The sequence below is a fragment of the Oncorhynchus clarkii genome, chromosome 6 (assembly GCF_045791955.1).
Source record: "Oncorhynchus clarkii lewisi isolate Uvic-CL-2024 chromosome 6, UVic_Ocla_1.0, whole genome shotgun sequence".
Lineage (NCBI taxonomy): Eukaryota > Metazoa > Chordata > Actinopteri > Salmoniformes > Salmonidae > Oncorhynchus > Oncorhynchus clarkii.
In genome coordinates this window covers 59,280,266-59,300,054 of record NC_092152.1, presented here as the reverse complement: position 1 = coordinate 59,300,054, position 19,789 = coordinate 59,280,266, and the positions used below count along the sequence as shown (strand labels likewise).

Below are 19,789 nucleotides of genomic sequence, written 5' to 3'. Positions count from 1 at the left end.
AAGTCTATATATGATGTGAGCAAATGAAGTGAGATAAGGGAGGTAAAGGCAAAAAAAGGCCATGGTGGCAAAGTAAATACAATATAGCAAGTAAAACACTGGAATGGTAGATTTGCAGTGGAAGAATGTGCAAAGTAGAAATAAAAATAATGGGGTGCAAAGGAGCAAAATAAATAAATAAAATAAATACAGTAGGGAAAGAGGTAGTTGTTTGGGCTAAATTATAGGTGGGCTATGTACAGGTGCAGTAATCTGTGAGCTGCTCTGACAGTTGGTGCTTAAAGCTAGTGAGGGAGATAAGTGTTTCCAGTTTCAGAGATTTTTGTAGTTCGTTCCAGTCATTGGCAGCAGAGAACTGGAAGGAGAGGCGGCCAAAGAAAGAATTGGTTTTGGGGGTGACTAGAGAGATATACCTGCTGGAGCGTGTTCTACAGGTGGGAGAAGCTATGGTGACCAGCGAGCTGAGATAAGGGGGGACTTTACCTAGCAGGGTCTTGTAGATGACATGGAGCCAGTGGGTTTGGCGACGAGTATGAAGCGAGAGCCAGCCAACGAGAGCGTACAGGTCGCAATGGTGGGTAGTATATGGGGCTTTGGTGACAAAACAGATTGCACTGTGATAGACTGCATCCAATTTGTTGAGTAGGGTATTGGAGGCTATTTTGTAAATGACATCGCCGAAGTCGAGGATTGGTAGGATGGTCAGTTTTACAAGGGTATGTTTGGCAGCATGAGTGAAGGATGCTTTGTTGCGAAATAGGAAGCCAATTCTAGATTTAACTTTGGATTGGAGATGTTTGATGTGGGTCTGGAAGGAGAGTTTACAGTCTAACCAGACACCTAGGCATTTGTAGTTGTCCACGTATTCTAAGTCAGAGCCGTCCAGAGTAGTGATGTTGGACAGGTGGGCAGGTGCAGGCAGCGATCGGTTGAAGAGCATGCATTTAGTTTTACTTGTATTTAAGAGCAATTGGAGGCCACGGAAGGAGAGTTGTATGGCATTGAAGCTTGCCTGGAGGGTCTCTTGCGACGAGCAATCCCGGATCCGGGAGCGTAATCATAGCCTCAAACAAATTTGCATGACGCAGCGGACATAAATACTTTTCCTATTCATGAAAATCGCAAATTAAATGAAATAAATATATTCAAACACAAGCTTAGCCTTTTGTTAACAACACTGTCATCTCAGATTTTCAAAATATGCGTTTCAGCCAACGCTAGACAAGCATTTGTGTAAGTTTATCATGGCATAATGCTATGCTAGCTCTGCTGGCAGCAGGCAACATTTTCACCAAAATAAGAAAAGCAACCAAATTAAATCATTTACCTTTGAAGAACTTTGGATGCTTTCACTCAGGAGACTCCCAGTTAGATAGCAAATGTAACTTTTTTCCAAAAATCTTATTTTTGTAGGCGAAATAGCTCCCGTTTGTTCATCATGCTTGGCTGAGAAATCGACCGGAAAATGCTACCATTACAACGGCAAACTTTTTTCAAAATGAACTCCATAATATCGACAGAAACACGGCAAACGTTGTTTAGGATCCATCCTCAAGGTGTTTTTAACATATATATTTTTATATACTATATCCTTCGAGGCAATTGGTTTCTCATAAGAAGCGATTGAAAAATGGCTACCTCAGTATTTTACGCAAGATTTTCTGCGGGAGACACCATGTAACCACTTACTAAATATGCTCCCTTACGGCTATTCTTCAATGGAAATGCGTAAAAAGATGTCACAATGCTGTAGATACCTTGGGGAATACGTGGAAAACGTAAGCTCATTCATAGCTCATTCACAGCCATATAAGGAGTCATTGGCATGAGGTGGTTTCAAAAAATGTGGTACTTCCTGGTGGGATTTTTATCTGGGTTTCGCCTGTAACATAAGTTCTGTGGCACTCACAGACAATATCTTTGCAGTTTTGGAAACGTCAGAGTGTCTTCTTTCCAAAGCTGTCAATTATATGCATAGTCGAGCATTTTTTCGTGACAAAATATCTTGTTTAAAACGGGAACGTTTTTCATCCAAAAATTAAAATAGCGCCCCCTAAATCCAAGAGGTTTTTCACACAGTGTCCAAAGAAGGGCCAGAAGTATACAGAATGGTGTCGTCTGTGTAGAGGTAGATCAGAGACTCACCAGCAGCAAGAGCGACATCATTGATGTATACAGAGAAGAGAGTCGGTCCAAGAATTGAACCCTGTGGCACCCCCATAGAGACTGCCAGAGGTCCGGACAGCAGACCCTCAGATTTGACACACTGAACTCTATCAGAGTAGTTGGTGAACCAGGCGAGGCAATCATTTGAGAAACCAAGGCTGTCGAGTCTGCCGATGAGGATGTGGTGATTGACAGAGTCAAAAGCCTTGGCCAGATCAATTAATACGGCTGCACAGTAATGTTTCTTATCGATGGCGGTTAAGATATCGTTTAGGACCTTGAGCGTGGCTGAGGTGCACCCATGACCAGCTCTGAAACCAGATTGCATAGCAGAGAAGGTATGGTGAGATTCAAAATGGTCAGTAATCTGTTTGTTGATTTGGCTTTCGAAGACCTTAGAAAGGCAGGGTAGGATAGATATAGGTCTGTAGCAGTTTGGGTCAAGAGTGTCCCCCCCTTTGAAGAGGGGGTTGACCGCAGCTGCTTTCCAATCTTTGGGAATCTCAGACGACACGAAAGAGAGGTTGAACAGGCTAGTAATAGGGGTGGCAACAATTTTGGCAGATAATTTTAGAAAGAAAGGGTCCAGATTGTCTAGCCCAGCTGATTTGTAGGGGTCCAGATTTTGCAGCTCTTTCAGAACATCAGCTGACTGGATTTGGGAGAAGGAGAAATGGGGAAGGCTTGGGCGAGTTGCTGTGGGGGGAGCAGTGCTGTTGACCGGGGTAGGAGTAGCCAGGTGGAAAGCATGGCCAGCCGTAGAAAAATGCTTATTGAAATTCTCAATTATGGTGGATTTATCAGTGGTGACAGTGTTTCCTATCTTCAGTGCAGTGGGCAGCTGGGAGGAGGTGTTCTTATTCTCCATGGACTTTACAGTGTCCCAGAACTTTTTTGAGTTAGTGTTGCAGGAAGCAAATTTCTGCTTGAAAAAGCTAGCCTTGGCTTTTCTAACTGCCTGTGTATAATGGTTTCTAGCTTCCCTAAACAGCTGCATATCACGGGGGCTGTTCGATGCTAATGCAGAACGCCATAGGATGTTTTTGTGTTGGTTAAGGGCAGTCAGGTCTGGGGAGAACCAAGGGCTATATCTGTTCCTGGTTCTAAATTTCTTGAATGGGGCATGCTTATTTAAGAACGTTAGGAAGGCATTTAAAAAAAATACCCAGGCATCCTCTACTGATGGGATGAGATCAATATCCTTCCAGGATACCCCGGCCAGGTCGATTAGAAAGGCCTGCTCGCTGAAGTGTTTCAGGGAGCGTTAGACAGTGATGAGTGGAGGTCTTTTGACCGCTGACCCATTACGGATGCAGGCAATGAGGCAGTGATCGCTGAGATCTTGGTTGAAGACAGCAGAGGTGTATTTAGAAGGCAAGTTGGTTAGGATGATATCTATGAGGGTGCCCGTGTGTAAGGCTTTGGGGAGGTACCTGGTAGGTTCATTGATAATTTGTGTGAGATTGAGGGCATCAAGCTTAGATTGTAGGATGGCTGGGGTGTTAAGCATGTTCCAGTTTAGGTCGCCTAGCAGCACGAGCTCTGAAGATAGATGGGGGGCAATCAGTTCACATATGGTGTCCAGAGCACAGCTGGGGGCAGAGGGTGGTCTATAGCAGGCGGCAACGGTGAGAGACTTGTTTTTAGAGAGGTGGATTTTTAAAAGTAGAAGTTCAAATTGTTTGGGTACAGACCTGGATAGTAGGACAGAACTCTGCAGGCTATTTTTGCAGTAGATTGCAACACCACCCCCTTTGGCAGTTCTATCTTGTCTGAAAATGTTGTAGTTTGGGATGAAAATATCAGAATTTTTGGTGGTCTTCCTAAGCCAGGATTCAGACACAGCTAGAACATCCGGGTTGGCAGAGTGTGCAAAAGCAGTGAATAGAACAAACTTAGGGAGGATGCTTCTAATGTTAACATGCATGAAACCAAGGCTATTACGGTTACAGAAGTCATCAAAAGAGAGCGCCTGGGGAATAGGAGTGGAGCTAGGCACTGCAGGGCCTGGATTCACCTCTACATCGCCAGAGGAACAGAGGAGGAGTAGGATAAGGGTACGGCTAAAAGCAATAAGAATTGGTCGTCTAGAACGTCTGGAATAGAGAATAAAAGGAGGTTTCTGGGGGCGATAAAATAGCTTCAAGGTATAATGTACAGACAAAGGTATGGTAGGATGTGAATACAGTGGAGGTAAACCTAGGTATTGAGTGATGAAGAGAGATATATTGCCTCTAGAAACATCATTGAAACCAGGAGATGTCATCGCATGTGTGGGTGGTGGAACTAATAGGTTGGATAAGGTATAGTGAGCAGGACTAGAGGCTCTACAGTGAAATAAGCCAATAAACACTAACCAGAACAGCAATGGACAAGGCATATTGACATTAAGGAGAGGCATGCTTAGTCGAGTGATCAAAAGGGTCCAGTGAGTAGAGAGGTCGGTTGGGGTCACGGCGATTTAGACAGATAGCCGGGCCATCGGTAGCAAGCTAGCATAGGATGGAGGTCTGTTATTAGCCACCTCGTGCGTTTCCGTCGGTAGGATTAGTGGGGTTCCGTGTGGTAGAGGGGATGAATCCAAATCACACACACACACACACAAAAAAAAAATAGATATAGTTATAGAGGCCCAAGAAAAAAATAAAAAAAATAAAAAAATAATAATAAATGTAATAAAAATATTAATAAATAAAAATAATAATAAATAATAATAAATTGAATAAAAATAATAAAAATAACAAGAAATACTTTACATGTTTTTTATTTTACCAATGAAAAACACAAACTCAGTAAAAAAAAGAAACGTCCCTTTTTCAGGACTCTGTCCTTAAAAGATCATTCGTAAAAATCATAGTAACTTCACAGATCTTTATTGTAAAGGGTTTAAACGCTGTTTCCCATGCTTGTTCACTGAACCATAAACAATTAATGAACATGCACCTGTGGAACGGTCATTAAGACACTAACAGCTTACAGACGGTAGGCAATTAAGGTCACAGTTATGAAAACTTAGGACACTAAAGAGGCCTTTCTACTAACTCTGAAAAACACCAAAAGAAAGATGATCAGGGTCCCTGCTCATCTGCGTGAACGTGCCTTAGGCATGCGGCAAGGAGGCATGAGGACTGCAGATGTGGCCAGGACAATAAATTGCAATGTCCGTACTGCGAGACACCTAAGACAGTGCTACAGGGAGAAAGGACGGACAGCTGATCGTCCTCGCAGTGGCAGACCACGTGTAACAATACTTGCACGGTATCAGTATATCCAAACATCACACTTGCGGGACAGGTACAGGACGGCAACAACAACTGCCTGAGGTACACCAGGAATGCACAATCCTTCCATCAGAGCTCAGACTGTCCGCAATAGGCTGAGAGAGGCTGGACTGAGGATTTGTAGGCCTGTTGTAAAGGCAGCTCCTCACCAGACATCACCGGCAACAACGTCACCTATGGGCACAAACCCACCGTCGCTGGACCAGACAGAACTGGCAAAAAGTGCTCTTCACTGACAAGTCGCAGTTTTGTCTCACTAGGGGTGATGGTCGGATTCGTGTTTATCGTCGAAGGAATGAGCATTACACCGAGACCTGTACTCTGGAGCAGGACCGATTTGGAGGTGGAGGATCCATCATAGTCTGGGGCGGTGTGTCACAGCATCATTGGACTGAGCTTGTTGTCATTGCAGACATGCTCCTCCCTCGTGGTACCCTTCCTGCAGGCACATTCTGACATGACCCTCCAGCATGACAATTCCACCAGCCACACGGCTCGTTCTGTGCGTGATTTCCTGCAAGACAGGAATGTCAGTGTTCTCAATCCCATTGAGCACGTCTGGGATCTCTTTGACCCCCCCCCCCCACAGAAATGTCCTGGAACTTGCAGGTGCCTTGTTGGAAGAGTGGGGTAACATCTCACAGCAAGAACAGGCACATCTGGTGCAGTCCATGCGGAGGAGATGCACTGCAGTACTTAATTCAGCTGGTGGCCACACCAGATACTGACTGTTACTGTTACTTTGGATTTTGACCCCCCCTCCCTTTGTTCAGGGACACATTGTTCAATTTCTGTTAGTCACATGTCTGTTGACCTTGTTCAGATTGTCTGTTATTGAATCTTGTTATGTTTACACATGTTATGTTTAGACAAATAATTAATACATTTTGAATTTTTTTATTATTACACAGCACCCTCTAGATTCAGAGTGATATGCACTGTGACAACCAACCCATGAGGCAACCAACCCCAGTCTCCCTTACCATGGACCAGAGGGAGAGGGCAACTGCTTAGATTCCTGCTTGCACTTCATCATTCCTCTGTCTACAGAGGTTTATTTTTAAAGGGAAGTGTCAGCCAATGTCAAGTCACTTTCCTTTGAGCGATGATGGGGGACAGTCACCCAATCAGAGCAGCTGTGCTGGGCGGACCAGAACCTTTAGATCCACCAATGGTTCACTTCACTCTATCAGCACCAGTAAACAAACTAAAACATATACCAACCAGCAAACTAACAAACAACCTGTACATACCAATGGGGAAGCAACATGACAGTGGGTCAACATTTTAAAACAACAACCTTTCCAAAGTTCACAACATCTCTCTCTTAATACTGGCGAAAGGCCATATTCAAAAGGTCATTCCTTGCATGCCCACCAGTCAACAGCATCTTCTGAGGTTGAATTTAAATGTTTTGGTGACGTCAAGCGACCATTGGAATTTTGGCAGTGTGGGGGCTACTATATAAAAAGGTTGGGACAGAGAGGTAGGTAGAGAGGGGGGGGGGGGGGGGACAAGTGGAAAGATAAGATAGCGAAGAGTTGGTGTTTATTTAAGTAGTGTCATGTCTCTGGCACATACAGACAACAGGGTCCGGCAGACTGCCTGTATGGGAGCGGAACAACACCACCTCGGGAGCTTGAACTAAAATAGATCCAATTCAGCTTGGAGCAAGGTGGATTAGCACAGCTTCCTTTGTCTCGCTTGACACTTGTTCCCTTCTGTGTGGAATTTCTTGGAACTATGAGTAAACCAGAGACATTGGCCTCCTGCATTGCTAAGATGTACGAGGGGGGTAAATTGGACAATGCTGGGGCCCCTTCTGGAGCAATGAAAAAGCCAACTAACAGCCTGCTGAACAGCCTGGGAGGCATGGAGGTCAAGCTGAATCAGCTTGAGGTGAAGGTGGAGCAGATAGCCTGTAGCCAGACAGAGGTCCTCAGGAGGCTGGATATGGTGTGTCAGGGCATGGGGATGCTGGAGAAGGACCTGGCCCAGCTCAGAAAAGACAGGGACCCCCAGGCAGTGGACAGGGGCTCTCGTGGAGGTGGAGGGGACCCAGCCTTGTTCTCGGAGGTCAGGGTAATGTGTGGGGAAACCGTGGCACTGCTGAAGAACTTGCAGCAGGAGGGTAAATGGCAACGGGAGAAAATTGAAGGAATAGAGAGCTCGGTTTCGGCCGTGGACAAGCTCTGGGGATACGTGGGGGAAGTTTTCCGAAGCTCTAAGATAGTGGAGTTCATCTTGAAAGGCATCGTACCCTGGAGGAAACAGGGCCTGCTGTACATCCAAGAGGAGGAGGTCAGTGAGCTCATGTTAAAACGGGCTGGCACATCTTTGCCATTTCAGAACTAAATGTGATGTCCTTAGGTGCTTGACAATGTTTGAGTTATGGTTTTAACATTTTATAATCAGTTATTTTTGTGAGCCATTACCCACTTAATTTAACCTTTGGAAAGTACGCAGTGCATTATGTACTGAGTGCACTGTCATTATGTTTAGTTCGCACACTTTTTAAATACTTTCTCATTCAAATGGGAACATGAGTTCAAATTAGTTCATTTGCAGCATTGGATATGCAACGTTCATCCTGTTTAATTCACCAAATGATGTGGTGTAAAATAAAGGGAACAATTTCTCTTTTGAAAATGACTAATTCATGCTTTGGGCTTGTGGGAAAGGATTTCAATATTCGTGATTTGACTACTGTAACAGCATCTTTTGTTAAATGTTAACTCTCAATAAGTGGTCATTGCTATTTTCATAGGGCATGACCTAACATAATGAGGAAGTGTAAATTGAAGTTGGACGTTTGTCCAGCAAAATGTCAGTTGAAATTCCCAGTGCAAAGTGTTGCTACTATAGTAGCCTTGTGCAATGTCACTTAACCAGGCGACCCGTGTCACCGACTGTCTCTAGAATGTTTGTTCAGCTGTTGGGAAACAATGTGAGCTGTTTCAGTAATGTTACTGTCAAGATCAGGCTGTTGGCTAGCATTATGTTCAAAGTGAAACTGAAGTGTGAGGGATTTTTTCCCACTGACTGTATGCTTCCAGCTCATGACAATTTAGGGTAAAGAATCTGGATTACATATAATGTATGAAGAATCTATTTTCTGATTCATGTCAAAATTAGGTTTTCATCACTGGCATCTTGATAATCTTGACATTAAATACTAATGTTTGCTACCACATACAGTAGCCTACTAACAAACCATTAGAAGGCAGGTGGAACCAAATGCTGGTCATCTATTCGTTTGAACACATAATTAGGAATTAGAATAGTCTTTCAATACGATCTCTTATTTATTCATTTATTTATTTCAACCTTTTTATTAGATCAGGGATTCCCACTGAGACCAGGGTCTCTTTTACAGATGAGCACTACCGAAATGACAGAAAATACACACTTCAAAATGCAAGCAGAAAGAAAAACATGGTCATAAAAAACCAAACACATTCATCAATAAATAAGCCCTCAATTAGCTTTCTGAATTGGCCTAGAGGCACCAAAATATTACATGTAAAGTACATTTAGAAGATTGCTCCACTAGAAGCTGATTTACAGTGCCTTGCGAAAGTATTCGGCCCCTTGAACTTTGCGACCTTTTGCCACATTTCAGGCTTCAAACATAAAGATATAAAACTGTATTTTTTTGTGAAGAATCAACAACAAGTGGGACACAAGCATGAAGTGGAACGACATTTATTGGATATTTCAAACTTTTTTAACAAATCAAAAACTGAAAAATTGGGCGTGCAAAATTATTCAGCCCCCTTAAGTTAATACTTTGTAGCGCCACCTTTTGCTGCGATTACAGCTGTAAGTCGCTTGGGGTATGTCTCTATCAGTTTTGCACATTGAGAGACTGACATTTTTTCCCATTCCTCCTTGCAAAACAGCTCGAGCTCAGTGAGGTTGGATGGAGAGCATTTGTGAATAGCAGTTTTCAGTTCTTTCCACAGTTTCTTCGAGTGGATTCAGGTCTGGACTTTGACTTGGCCATTCTAACACCTGGATATGTTTATTTTTGAACCATTCCATTGTAGATTTTGCTTTATGTTTTGGATCATTGTCTTGTTGGAAGACAAATCTCCGTCCCAGTCTCAGGTCTTTTGCAGACTCCATCAGGTTTTCTTCCAGAATGGTCCTGTATTTGGCTCCATCCATCTTCCCATCAATTTTAACCATCTTCCCTGTCCCTGCTGAAGAAAAGCAGGCCCAAACCATGATGCTGCCACCACCATGTTTGACAGTGGGGATGGTGTGTTCAGGGTGATGAGCTGTGTTGCTTTTACGCCAAACATAACGTTTTGCATTGTTGCCAAAAAGTTCAATTTTGGTTTCATCTGACCAGAGCACCTTCTTCCACATGTTTGGTGTGTCTCCCAGGTGGCTTGTGGCAAACTTTAACCGACACTTTTTATGGATATCTTTAAGAAATGGCTTTCTTCTTGCCACTCTTCCATGAAGGCCAGATTTGTGCAATATACGACTGATTGTTGTCCTATGGACAGAGTCTCCCACCTCAGCTGTAGATCTCTGCAGTTCATCCAGAGTGATCATGGGCCTCTTGGCTGCATCTCTGATCAGTCTTCTCCTTGTATGAGCTGAAGGTTTAGAGGGACGGCCAGGTCTTGGTAGATTTGCAGTGGTCTGATACTCCTTCCATTTCAATATTATCGCTTGCACAGTGCTCCTTGGGATGTTTAAAGCTTGGGAAATATTTTTGTAACCAAATCCGGCTTTAAACTTCTTCACAACAGTATCTCGGACATGCCTGGTGTGTTCCTTGTTCTTCATGATGCTCTCTGCGCTTTTAACGGACCTCTGAGACTATCACAGTGCAGGTGCATTTATACGGAGACTTGATTACACACAGGTGGATTGTATTTATCATCATTAGTCATTTAGGTCAACATTGGATCATTCAGAGATCCTCACTGAACTTCTGGAGAGAGTTTGCTGCACTGAAAGTAAAGGGCCTGAATAATTTTGCACGCCCAATTTTTCAGTTTTTGATTTGTTAAAATTTTTTGAAATATCCAATAAATGTTGTTCCCCTTCATGATTTTGTCCCACTTGTTGTTGATTCTTCACAAAAAATACAGTTTTATATCTTTATGTTTGAAGCCTGAAATGTGGCAAAAGGTCGCAAAGTTCAAGGGGGCCGAATACTTTCGCAAGGCACTGTACCTAAGTCAGTAGAGACAAAAGGAATTTCCAGAGTTAGCCATCCCGGAGACCGGATGTGGCAACTCGTATGTCTAAAGTTTAGTAAAGATGTTAGCTGCAGTGGGAGTTTTTGTAAAAGGGCTTTATATATGAAAACATAGCAATGTATCAACCTACGTGACATCAAAGAGCCAACCAACTTTCTGGTTAGAGAATGCAGTGATGAGCACTTAAACTGTTGCCTGTAATGATAAACTGCATCTAGTGGCTTTAATGAAGTGGCAGCTGCGTTCATATAAATGATGTCGCCGTAGTCGAGGACCGATAGCAACGTCGACTGAATAATCTGCTTTCTATTTCTATAGAAGAAGTCCATTTTTATTCTCAGCTTCTTAACTAACTCATCACAGTTTTTTAAAAGACAACTTTTCCTCTATCCAGATGCCCAGATATTTGTAAGCAGGAACACGATCAATATGGACACCATCAAAAGTGCATATGCTTAAAATCATCACTCAAGAAAACATCCATCCTCCTGTGTGGCTCAGTTGGTAGAGAAGCATACACAACAGTATCATCGGCATACAAGTGCAGGTTGCAATTTTTTTTTTACAGACAAATCAATATTGTTAATGTAAACAATATAGTGCCCAGAACCCTGTGGGACACCTTTTTGTAATATCCAGGAAACCTGATTTAACACCATCAGTAGATTCACATTGAGTTCTATCTGTCAATAAATGTATTAACCAGTTACATGCAGCCTGGTCTAGGCCAATTGAGGAAAGCCTTTGAATTAGCAGTGAGTGATCAACAGTATCAAACGCCTTTGACAGGTCAATGAAGAGGGCAGCACAATGTTGCCTTTTAACCATACAGTTAACCACATTTATAACTAGGGTTGCAGCAGAGATAGTTTTTAGACCAGGTTATAGCACTGACTGATGTACATTTAGAATGCATTTCAAAGATAAGAAAGATCTTAGCTGAGAATTAAGGATTCTAATAGTTTAGCTAGGCAAGAAAGTTTAGAAATAGGGCGATTTTAATTATTTAGGTCACAAGCGTCTCCACCTTTGTGAAGGGGGAGTACATGGGCCGCCTTTCAAACCTTGGGGATAGTACCAGATATAATAGGCAGGTAAAAATATGGGTTAATTATTCAGGAGGGCAGAGAGCTGCAGCAAAAAATGGATCAAGCATATCAGCCTCAGTGGATTTGTTTTACATCAATCTTAAACAAGGCATCTAGCACACCACAGATAGTAAATTGTTCAGATGAAAACAGAGATGCACTAGAATTTGACGGGTTAACTGTCCAGTCAGCTAGAGGCTGGCAAAGGGAAGCACAGTTGATTGACTGAACAGGGTCAGTTAAACCACCAATTCTCTCAAATAAAACTAAAAAGAATCACTTATCCCATTCTTCTCAGATATGGTGCCAGAGTCAGACAGAACTTGTTTAGGCAGGGGTGAAGAGGAATTTGTATGCTTCAGTGCATTTACTGTTTTCCAAAATGTAGAAGGATCACCAGCAGGGTCAACGCTTAGGAAGTAGGTTGACTTAGCTTTCTTAATCGAGATAGTATCTGTTTCTTAATTGTCTGAAAGATTGCCAATCCACTACAGAGTCAGTTTAACTTGCTTTGACCCAGGCCTGATTTCTCACCTGAATGAGCTTAGATAGATCTAACTCTTGGTTTTCTTCTGAGCTATCTTTGAATTGTTTAATAGGGGCTTGTTTATCTGCCAGAGGAATAAATATTCTAGAGCCAACTCAGGGTTAGGAATACAAGATACAGTGGCTGAATCAGAGTAGAACATGTCATGTAAAAACCATTGAGGAGAAACATTTAAAAAAAAGTTATGTTCTTAATATTAGTATTTTGCTGTTTCGTATCTCTAATACATACTATGGGACAATGACCACTGATATCATATGTAAATAACCCGCTCGACAAACATTTATGCGGTTCAGTAAGAATTAAATCAATCAAGGAGGAGTTAACAGGGTTTTTCACATTTAGCCATGTGGGTTTTGAGGTCAATTGAGTGAGTTTAAAACCAATGCACTATATGTTCTTAAATTGATCTGAGGCCAAGGATAGCCAATCCAGATTCAAATCCCTCAAAATGACCAACTCCGAAGACAGAAAAGGTGTTAAACACTCAGATATAGCACCAATATACGCCTTGTAAAACAATATGGCCTTAATGGCCACACAAGTACTCTTAAAGCCCAACATTGGACTCCTTGGAGTCCTTAGTCCAAGGACTTTACACATTCTGTTTAAAGGGTGAATTGGCTGTGAACAGACAAATACAGTACTCCATCTAAATGTTAATCGAGTGTCCACTTTGGTAAAGTTCTAGAAATATAAATCCTCTACTGTCACATCACTTCAAAATACACACACTCACTGTTTTAACACTGTTGCAGCCAACGTTTTTTGTGGCATCTGTCTTCTGGTTACACACAGCTGTTTGAAGATGCAGATAGCTAATTAGCACAGGTAGTCCACTCTCTCTACCGTCTGTTTTCCGTAAAAACAAGCACTGTAACATAATATGGATAAGTTGGAACCCTAACGCTATAAAGGTGTGTACAAATTTGACTTTTGTTTTTTGAAAATTATTATATGAAAGATAAGGTTGCTGATGGAAGAAAAAAAAATCCCCCCTACAGAAGACCCCTTCGTCCAATGACTCTTATGTGTAATGTAATGGAACTGAGAGTCAGGATCAAGGGCTACTAAGCACTGTGCTTCTGCCTCAGCATTGCTTGCTCTTAAGGGTTTGAGGCTCGGTGGCTGTAAAAAAAACACAAAAAAACAACCAAAAAAAACCAATGTGACTGCTGATGTATAAAGGGCTTTATAAAATAAATTTGACTAATAGATTGAAATGTAGATCTTTTTGGGGTGGAGACTAGAGGTCGACCGATTATGATTTTTCAACGCCGATAGCGATTTCTGGAGGACCAAAAAAAGCTGATGCCGATTAATCGGCCGATTAATTTTTACATTTGTAATAATGACAATTACAACAATACTGAATGAACACTTTTATTTTAACTTAACATAATACAAAAATAAAATCAATATAGCCTCAAATAAATAATGAAACATGTTCACTTTGGTTAAAAAAATGCAAAAACAAAGTGTTGGAGAAGAAAGTAAAAGTGCAATATGTGCCATGTAAAAAAGCTAACGTTTAAGTTCCTTGCTCAGAACATGAGAACATATGAAAGCTGGTGATTCCTTTTAACACGAGTCTTCAATATTCCCAGGTAAGAAGTTTTAGGTTATAGTTATTATAGGACTATTTCTCTCTATACCATGTGTATTTCATTAACCTTTTGACTATTGGATGTTCTTATAAGCACCATAGTATTGCAAGTGTAACAGTATAGCGTCCGTCCCTCTCCTCGCCCCTACCTGGGCTCGAACCAGGAACACATCGACAACAGCCACCCTCGAAGCATCGTTACTCATCGCTCCACAAAAGCAGAGGCCCTTGCAGAGCAAGGGGAACAACTACTTCAAGGTCTCAGAGCGAGTGATGTCACCGATTGAAACACTATTAGTGCGTACCCCGCTAACTAGCTAGCCATTTCATATCGGTTACACCAGCCTAATCTCGGGAGTTGATAGGCTTGAAGTCATAAACAGGTCAATGCTTGAAGCACAGCGAAGAGCTGCTGGCAAACTGCTATATCAAATCATAAACTTAATTATAACATAATAACACACAGAAATAATATGGTCAAATCCGGAAACTATCATTTTGAAAACAAAACGTTTATTCTTTCAGTGAAATACGGAACCTTTCTGTATTTTATCTAACGGGTGGCATCCCTAAGTCTAAATATATATTATATATATTCAATGTTATGTCATAATTATGTAAAATTCTGGCAAAATAATGATGGTCTTTGTTAGGAAGAAATGGTCTTCACACACTTCGCAACAAGCCAGGAGCCCAAACTGCTGCATATACCCTGACTGCTTGCACGGAACGCAAGAGAAGTGACACAATTTCCCTAGTTAAAAGAAATTCATGTTAGCTGGCAATATTAACTAAATATGCAGGTTTAAAATATATACTTGTGTATTGATTTTAAAGAAAGGCATTGATGTTTATGATTAGGTACACATTGGTGCAACGACAGTCCTTTTTCGCGAATGCGCTTGTTAAATCATCACTCGTTTGGCAAAGTAGGCTGTGATTCGATGAGAATTGAACAGGCACCGCATCGATTATATGCAACGCAAGACAAGCTAGATAAACTAGTAATATCATCAAACATGTGTAGTTAATTAGTGATTGTGTTAAGATTGATTGTTTTTTATAAGATAAGTTTAATGCTAGCTAGCAACTTACCTTGGCTTCTTGCTGCACTCGCGTAACAGCTAGTCAGCCTGCCACGCAGGCTCCTCGCGGAGTACAATGTAATCGGCCACAATCGGTGTCCAAAAATGCTGATTACCGATTGTCATGAAAACTTGAACTCAGCCATAATTAGTCGGCCATTCTGATTAAACGGTCGACCTCTAGTGGAGATAGTGCAGTTTAATTTAGTGTTAGGCAGACAGATGGACTATATAATGAGAGCCAGTAAGGTATGCCGTGCGAACACAGATCACAACAACATTGCTTCTTGCCCTCCCATGCTATGACCCTGCGGTGTACTTCCAGGCCATATCCACTGCTGGCATCTCCCAGTTACTCATGGCTTAGTGTAAACTAATAACAGAGTCCAGCTGAGTCGGCCCAGTAGGCATCTGTTATCAGTTATGTGTTGTCATTTCAAATATGCCATACCAGTTCATCATTAATACTAAAAAAGACCATGCCTCAATCATACTCCATGCCTGTTGTATTGGCAATGTGGTGATGAGTGGATGTGAACAAACACTTAGATATTTCAGCTTTGAACTTTTTTATTTATTCTGTTTGCTATATGTGGTTTATCTTGTTCAAACGATACCACATTGGTGGGAGAATGATTGTTAAACCTGATTGTGATGAAGTAGTAAGCAACAATATATATGAAAGATGTTCTCTTCCCTCAGAAAACAAAATCAGAAGATAGCAGAGTAAAGCCTAAAGTCACTATTTGCGACCAGGGGACTCAGGTCCAGGAAGAGGGCTTACAAATCGCCACAGGTAAGCTGGACTTGTCTCTGTGTTATCTGTTGGCATTGATACATATTTTTCTGTTAATGTTTTTCAATTGAATTACATTTTTTCAAATGCAACCTTTATTTAACTACTCAAGTCAGTTAAGAACATATTCTTATTTACAATGACGGCCTACACCGGCCAAACCCGGACAACGCTGACCAATTGTGCGCCGCCCTCTGGGACTCCCAATCATGGCCAGTTGTAATACAGCCTGGATCAATTAATCAATCAAACATTATTTGTACAGTGTGTGCAAAGCTGTCATCAAGGCTAAGGGTGGCTACTTTGAAGAATCTCAAGTATATTTTGATTTGTTTAACACTTTTCTTTTGGTTACTACATGATTCCACATGTGTTATTTCATACTGTTGATGTCTTCACTATTGTTCTACAATGGTAGAAAATAGTACAAATAAAGAGAAACCCTTGAATGAGTAGGTGTGTCCAAACTTTTGACTGGTAATGTATATCCCATTTCTTACATCAAATGCGTTTTAAGGTGCTTTCAGTCAATGTTGACCAGTTACTGACAACTGCCTGGATATTTTCTGCAAAGTTAATGTGAGTGGATGGGGATTCCATAAGCAAATGAGTGATTACTTGAGCTAATTCCTTTTGGTAAATATGCTGCTGTTCTCCCACAGGTGACCAGAAGGTGGTAGAGCTCCCTGTAAAGGAAGCGAAGGCCGCAGACCATGGAGTGGAAGTCCCAACTCCTCCTGAGCCTGATCCCTGCAGGTTATCCGAAGCTCTCACAGATGGCCCTGCAGTCGACGAGGCCATATTCCCATCTACCAATAATGATTGGGGTAGTAAAGGCTCTCGCAAGCCCAAAGAGGTCACCTTAAAGAGCAGAGAGCCCACCAGAGTCCAGACCTTTGCCCCTGATGTGGTCGTAGCTCAGGTGGAGGTCACCATCGAAGTGCTCTCTGAGCTGAGGAGGTAGGCTGTCACTGATTCTTAACCAATAGAAAATGCCAGTTATCCAAAGTGCAATCTCTCTTGTTATTAAGTGCTTTTTTTTTGCTGTCAACAAATAGCCGTACCATTACTCCCAACAGGGTTATGAAAAGCGTAACAGGTGGATCTGTTAAGTTGACATCAATTGTCATCAAAGAGATCTAACAAAGCACCTGCAATCACTGACGTACACTTTCAGCTAGAAATGTGAAAGCACAGGGGGGATTTAATAAATGATCCTCAAGCTAAAACCCACTGCTGCCTTTTCATGTCTCTAATGAAAGGGTTTCAAGTGGCAGTGGGCTCTCACTCGGAGTAGGGTGAGAAACACGAGGCACATGCTAAAGGGGATAAAGAACATCAAAGGGTCCTTCTGTTGTTGCCAATTTTTACATGCCTACTCTAAGTGGCATTCCAAGAATGGGGGGTACTTGAATGGGGGGTACTGAATCAGTATCTCACTACTCATAGTAACAATATGAGTGATGGGGGGGGGGGGGGCAGGGTAGCCTAGTGGTTAGAGCATTGGACTAGTAGCCGCAAGGTTGCAAGTTCAAATCCCCGAGCTGACAAGGTACAAATCTGTCGTTCTGCCCCTGAACAGGCAGTTAACCCACTGTTCCTAGGCCGTCACTGAAAATAAGAATTTGTTCTTAACTGACTTGCCTAGTAAAATAAAAAAATAGGCTATCTATATTTTGACCTGCGCTCTTGGAGCCCGGAGCATAATATTTTCACTGTACCCTGCAATTACATCTGCGTCCCTGTACATGTGACTGATAAACACACCCTAATCTAAAATGCAATCTAATATATTGCTGTCACGTTGGTTTCATTAGTTACATGTATATTCTGTTTCATTAATGAAGAAAAAGTGTAGGTCTATGCATTGTTCAAACGTTGACTCTTTTGTAATGTTACTGTGTTGCTAGGACTCCTGATGTGACCATGATTTCGGTGAGCAGTGAGTTAGACAGTCAGTACATCAAAGTCAAGGAGACCGAGGTTCCAAAAGGACCAGGGCCCACTGTATCACAGCCACCTATCTCCACCACTGAGGAGCAACCGCTGGAGCAAGCCCCTGAAAGTGTTTCTCTTCCTTCCAAGGATGACCCCCTCCCTGAAGAGGACTTTACAAAGGCTGCAGTCAGTCCTCAGGAACCTGTTATCATTGTAACACCACCAACCCCGTGCAGCAGTGCGCTAACAAGCCCACTGGATGTGGTCACCAAACCAGAGTCCGCAACGATTGTCCCTCAGGTCCAGCCTGAGCCGGTGGCGGCCACAGAGCAGCACAAACCTGTTCCACCTCAACCAGAGTCTGAGGCAGTGAAATACTCTGCAAAACCAGTTATCCCTCAGCCAACTCCCTCTTTAGTTGTTAAAAACCCTACAGCAGCTGCACAGGCGGCAGGCCTGGATGCACAACTATTGGTCATAGGTAAGAAGTGCAATATCAATGTCATTTTCATCACAATATGGATTTCACAGCGCTATGTTACTGGGTGAAATGCAGCATGAAATATGCTCCTCGTGGTCTGTCAATCTTCCAATAAGTCCACAGATCATTACCCATACCACCAAGCATATAATAAATCATGCTCCGGTGCTCTTCTCTTCCAGATGACTGCCCACCCTTGCCTGCTCCCTTTGAGCACCGCATTGTGAGTGCCAAGCAAGTCCCGATGGGCTCTTATTACGCTGTAAAGCCTAACGCGGTTCTTGGAGGGTGAGTCCTAATTCTTAAGGGCAACGAGAATGTGTTTACCGTACACACAGACTGTGGTGTTGCATATATTATTCCCATTATTGTTACCCCCCCCCCCCCCCCCCCCAAACACAACATACTTACTGTAAGTGAGGGTTACCAACTGTTATTCTACTGCTATAAATAGACTGTCAGGTTGGCATCTACCCAATGATGTTGACTGACAGCAACGATGTAGAAAACACAAGAGGAGCAGCTTGCTGCAGCAGTGGTAACCAGGTGCAGCATTAGCAGATAAACAGGGCTAGCAGACTGACAGACTGTGCAGTATAGCATGATACAAGGCGATGGGCAAAGCAAGGAGAGATAGTACGTAGCAGCAGCAGATCTGAACAACTGGCAACACAGACATGGCTAATCCCCCACAGAGTCTGCAAATAAGCACGGGCTTATTTTATGCTTGTCATGGACAGGGTTTTATTTTGGGCAGGTGTTGAGTGGCCATTTGCATAGGGGCTTTTAAAATCTCCTTGGTCCATGTAGAGTAGAGGCGCTCTCTTGCTACATAAAAAAGTTGGCTTAGTAAACTCTCCATGTGTGGCGGATGATGATATACCTCCAATGAAACCAGAGGAGTAAAACAGGTCCTTGAATGTCTGCAAAGCCCTGACTGAGGTCATCGCAAAGGATACCCCTCAAGATTGACTGCTTGTAGGTCTGTGCTGTGCTCTTTGGTGCCTTTGTCGGGGTGTATGTAGCCTTGAGTTCTAGCATTTTAAAGGTTCTACATAACCTGAAGCACGGATTCTGAGAATACAACGTTGAGTCTGTGCTTGCGCGGCTAGGATGTATGTTCATAAATGTCTATGAACAAATATTCGCGTTGACACCTGTTTCTTTCACATGTACGCTACCGTTCAAAAGTTTGGGGTCACTTAGAAATGTCTTTGTTTTTGAAAGAAAAGCAATTTTTTTTCCCCCATTAAAATAACATCAAATTGATAAGAAATACAGTGTAGACATAGTTAATTATGTAAATTACTATTGTAGCTGGAAACGGCAGATGCTTTTATGGAATATCTACGTAGGAGTACAGAGGCCCATTATCAGCAACTCCTGTGTTGTGTTAGCTAAGCTAAGTTTATCGTTTTATAAGGCTAATTGATCATTAGAAAACCCCTTTGCAATTATGTTAGCACAGCTGAAAACTGTTGAGCTGATTAAAGAAGCAATAAAACTGGCCTTCTTTAGACAAGTTGAGTATCTGGATTAGTATCAGCATTTGTGGGTTCGATTACAGGCTCAAAATGTC

The 19,789-nt window shown here is 42.3% G+C and overlaps 1 protein-coding gene across 4 annotated transcripts in view; it reads left to right on the top strand.

The window, feature by feature from the left end:
• LOC139411363 (myosin light chain kinase 3-like) overlaps positions 1–19,789 on the top strand; it is a 41,574-nt gene that overhangs the window by 11,639 nt on the left and 10,146 nt on the right. The window contains exons 1-6 of one of the 4 annotated variants that reach the window (XM_071157640.1): positions 6,940–7,748; positions 15,698–15,791; positions 16,454–16,751; positions 17,702–17,726; positions 17,877–18,210; positions 18,393–18,498. In XM_071157640.1, coding sequence (XP_071013741.1) covers positions 7,191–7,748; positions 15,698–15,791; positions 16,454–16,751; positions 17,702–17,726; positions 17,877–18,210; positions 18,393–18,498 — 1,415 coding nt within the window. In that variant the 5' untranslated portion in view covers positions 6,940–7,190. Of the gene's footprint in view, positions 1–6,358; positions 7,749–15,697; positions 15,792–16,453; positions 16,752–17,701; positions 18,211–18,392; positions 18,499–19,789 lie in introns of those variants that run through there. The other 3 variants (XM_071157642.1, XM_071157639.1, XM_071157641.1) reach the window with 3 other exon arrangements.